Below are 4046 nucleotides of genomic sequence, written 5' to 3' on the forward strand. Positions count from 1 at the left end.
TAGCCTTTGATGTTCTCCAACATTTGAATCCAGAAAGAAGGGTCACCAAAGTAATTTAGAGGTGTAGCTTGATCTTTTTAGAGACTATTTGCTTTTTCATCTGTTTTCCAGGCCAAAGTAACATCAGTTGGCTGGGATAATCCTCCTTATCTCAACATCACAGTCATTATTCTGAGTGACCACAGAGCCCAAGTAAACAAACTTTATTACCATTTCGAAGTTACCGGGAACTAGTTACTCTTTCACCTGGATTAGGAATCTCCACTGTCACCATGTACTTTGTTTTAGACTCATTGACCTGTAGTCCAAGTTTTCTTGCTTCTTCATTCAATGGAAGGAGGAATCATAATATAAAAATTTATAAGCATTGATGACTTGTCCTAGGGATGTTAAATATACAAAAATGTTATCAAAAGTTTTCGAATAGTAGTTTAACATACTTACAAAAAATATTGATATTTCAATATATTAGGCCTAAACATTTTTAATTTTTGAAAGGAGGAGAAGGGTAAGAATTTTTATATTAAATTGAATGATAGTAACTGAATGGATTACTAAAAACCTAGTCAAGTATTACAAAATTTATTATTAAATGGACTGATTAAAACCACATAGAGAAAAATGAATTTAATGGCTCAACATAAAAAATAGAGTAAGAAAATAAAAAAAGAAAAGAAATAATAATGAATAAAACCTATCAAACTTAAAACACTTTCATTAAAAAAAATATATTCATAACTAAAATACAAAAAGAACAATTAAACCAATATATCTCACGTATCATTCACATTATATTTTTAGTAAATGCTTTTGGAAAAACATTGGTTAAAAATAGTCAAATTTTAATATTGATATTACGAATTATCAAATACAACCTACAGGAAAAAAATATCTATATATTTCTTGTATAAAATGGACATTGCAACATATTAATTTTTATTCAACATACTTGACTATTCACTATTTTTTCAGATCATTGAACACATTCGAAAAATCAAAATCACTTCCTCTTCTTTTCAGACAAGAACCCATTTGAATTCAATTGATTTTAGATATTTTAAATTATATGATTTGCCAAGATTAATTAATGACAGGTATTTAAATAATGAATGCAATACCTGAGATGATGATGTAAAATGGACACCAGTAATTCCATACTTAATAGCAAGAGAGGACATGATTCCCATCACGTGAGAAGGCAGCTCTATTACACCACTTGCTACCAGCTTAATGAGTAAAGCCATTGCCTTCTCTACGTCTCGAGTAGGAAAAATAAAATCTTCTGTAAGCCAGACTCTGAGATATTTGGACCGGAGTTGTTGGACTTGTTGACAGACATTGACAAGTAAGAGGCAAGACATGACATCTCCAGTCACTAATGAACTGAAGAGTGCCAACAATAGACATTGCGCACTGCTAAGCTCCATAGCTGAAATGTTAATGGGCTTGTAGATATTTGCCCGAGCTCCATAGGAAACTGCAGAGCACAATTTGCTGAAGGCAATGTTGTGAGCCAGTGAAGAAACTCGCTCTAGTCCAGGCGGCTTGTTCTCCTCACACGCCATTTCTTCAAACTAATAAAAAAAAAAGTATAAAACATTCTATTGACATTAATTAAAGAAAAAAAATATTCAATGATCAGGTAAATTTTAAATATAAAAACTAAAATACATTATTTTCTCAATCCAAGAGTAATCCAATCAATTACAAATTCTAATGAAAGAATATTAAATTAATAACTTAAGTGTTGATGAATTTTTAGATGGTTTGTCAAGGAGTATAGCAATTATACATTATATTACATTTTACCTATTTACACAATACCAAGAGTTTTAGGCGTTTTTATATTTTCATTTGCATAAAATAACATTTCTTACTTAACTATATCACCTACTTTTTCAACAATTTATTTCTTGACCATTAACTCATCCTTAAAATCAAATTTACATTAATTGAATTTTATTGTTTATCAAAATGTTGCTAACTAACTAGCTTTGGTAGTGACATAACTTTAAAAAAAAAGATTATATTGTGTTTTATTTATGATGTGTTCTTGCTTATTCTAATGTATAATTGCTTTCAATAATGAGCTCGTAGAACAGATTGTTCTGAAGGTACCCATTTGTCACAAAGTAACCCCAGTCAATGAGACTATCTATTAAATATATATAATACAAAATAAAAATTTAATTTTTTTAGTTGTACTACTATCAAAGCAAACCAACGATATGTATATTTGTTTACTAAAACTTCAAAAAGGGAATAGAACATCTAATAATTATAAAATTTCTGATAAAAAATCAGCATAAATCTCCCTCTCCTACTAAATTAAATAAGCAGATGAAGACCAACAATCTGACAAATGGATCAGATGAACCGAGTGATATCATTTTAATCATTCAACATTACTCTACTTTTTATATAACATAATGTGCTCAATATGTTATCTATTAATTGGTTTACTTAATTATACATACAGAAATAGAGCTTTTATCCTAATGAAAAAATAAATTAGTATTGATGAAAATGTAAGACAAATATATATTGCCCTGGGTCCCACAGACCCACCTGTTGCTCTGTGGATTAAAAAGAAAATGAGTTCGCTATATTAAAGAAAATTTAATTGAAGAGATTAAGAAAAATTTAATTAAAGGGATTATGTGATATACATCGAAAGGTAGGAAATGAAAACCTTAAAACCCATAATTGATTCAAATATATACAATCATATAATGCCTTTGATTATTAATACCCCTGTGTAGAATAGGAAATAGGATTTAATAAAAAAGTAATGGAAGTATTTTTCTTTATAAAAATTTTCAAACCCATGTAACAGGATATAAATATACTAGTCTAATCTAAAATAAAAACTATGAAATATAAGTTACAAAAACATTTGATTTAAGTAAATGAGTTCAAATATTGAAATTTTACTAGGCCTAATAAAATTCTTATGCAATTATATAACCAAAAACAAAGTTTACTGATAAACCCAGCCAAAAATTAGGAAAATAGAATCATACAGCTAATTTTTAAAGTTCTTATCATGATTTAAATAAACTAGAAAAACAATCAGGACCTGAATTTAGGCTATACCAGACTGAGAAAAACTAGATAACAATATTAAACTTGTATTAGACTAGATATTAGAAACAAGCATTACGGAAGAGGTTAGATTACATCAATTTACATAGAGGTATACAGTACAGGATTTCATATCAGTGACAATTAATAAATGAATCACGGAATGGAATTACGTAGTATGAAACAATTTTCAAATTATTCAGACCAGACCAAATAAATAATGTCTGATTCTTATTCAATTTCATTAATGATATATTTTTTATAACATACAAAGTATGTAAGTTCAATATTTTAGCTATGTTATCATTGGATGATAAACCATACTATTGATAAGTTGATAGCAAAGTACATATTATGAAATAAAAAAAAAGTAGCATACAACACTATTCAAATATAGATTTGACTCACGTTTAACATATCGCTGTTATTTAGAGTTAAGGCGGATCTACATGTTGGCCAGGCCGTGACGAAATCAGGCATGCGCTCATATCTTACAAATTAGAGAGCAATAGCTTAGTGCTAAGTTACTTCATGTCTACTGGCTATTGATAGCTTAGTAATTATGAGCACGGTTATAGCTGGGAGGTATATAGGAAAAGAAGGAGGGGATGACCACAATGGGCTCCGTGCGAGGACATATAGGAGGCAATTATATTTATGGTATTTCTTAGCAAAGAAGGGGAGTAGGGAGTTGACTAGTGTCCAATATAAATCCAAAGATGAATTGGGTATTCCAGGAAATTCCCAAGTGACCGCATCATTCCGATGGAATTATAGTTTAGGTTCGATGGTCGCTTTCGTTATGTGGTCCTTAGAGCAGTGACAAATTAGATACATATGGGTTTCCAGCATGCCTCCTAGAGCAAACAAAAGAGCTTGCCTTCCGGTGTTCCCAATTAAACCAGTAAGGGGTCTGGATTTCGACCATATCTAAAGATACAACAATATTTATACAGTTCTCT

General features: G+C 29.9%; 1 protein-coding gene across 1 annotated transcript in view; it reads right to left on the minus strand.

Moving 5' to 3' along the window:
• Window positions 1-3599, minus strand: part of LOC106692892 (putative ankyrin repeat protein RF_0381) — a gene marked incomplete in the record, with an annotated part of 7991 nt that extends 4392 nt beyond the window's left edge. Inside the window, 2 exon segments of the mRNA XM_067050177.1 lie at window positions 1119-1574; window positions 3493-3599. Coding sequence (XP_066906278.1) covers window positions 1119-1574; window positions 3493-3564 — 528 coding nt within the window.
• Between the last annotated feature and the right edge of the window lie 447 nt (window positions 3600-4046).

The sequence above is a fragment of the Halyomorpha halys genome, unplaced genomic scaffold (assembly GCF_000696795.3).
Source record: "Halyomorpha halys isolate HHAL.00 unplaced genomic scaffold, Hhal_1.1 Scaffold75.1, whole genome shotgun sequence".
Taxonomy (NCBI): Eukaryota; Metazoa; Arthropoda; class Insecta; order Hemiptera; family Pentatomidae; genus Halyomorpha; species Halyomorpha halys.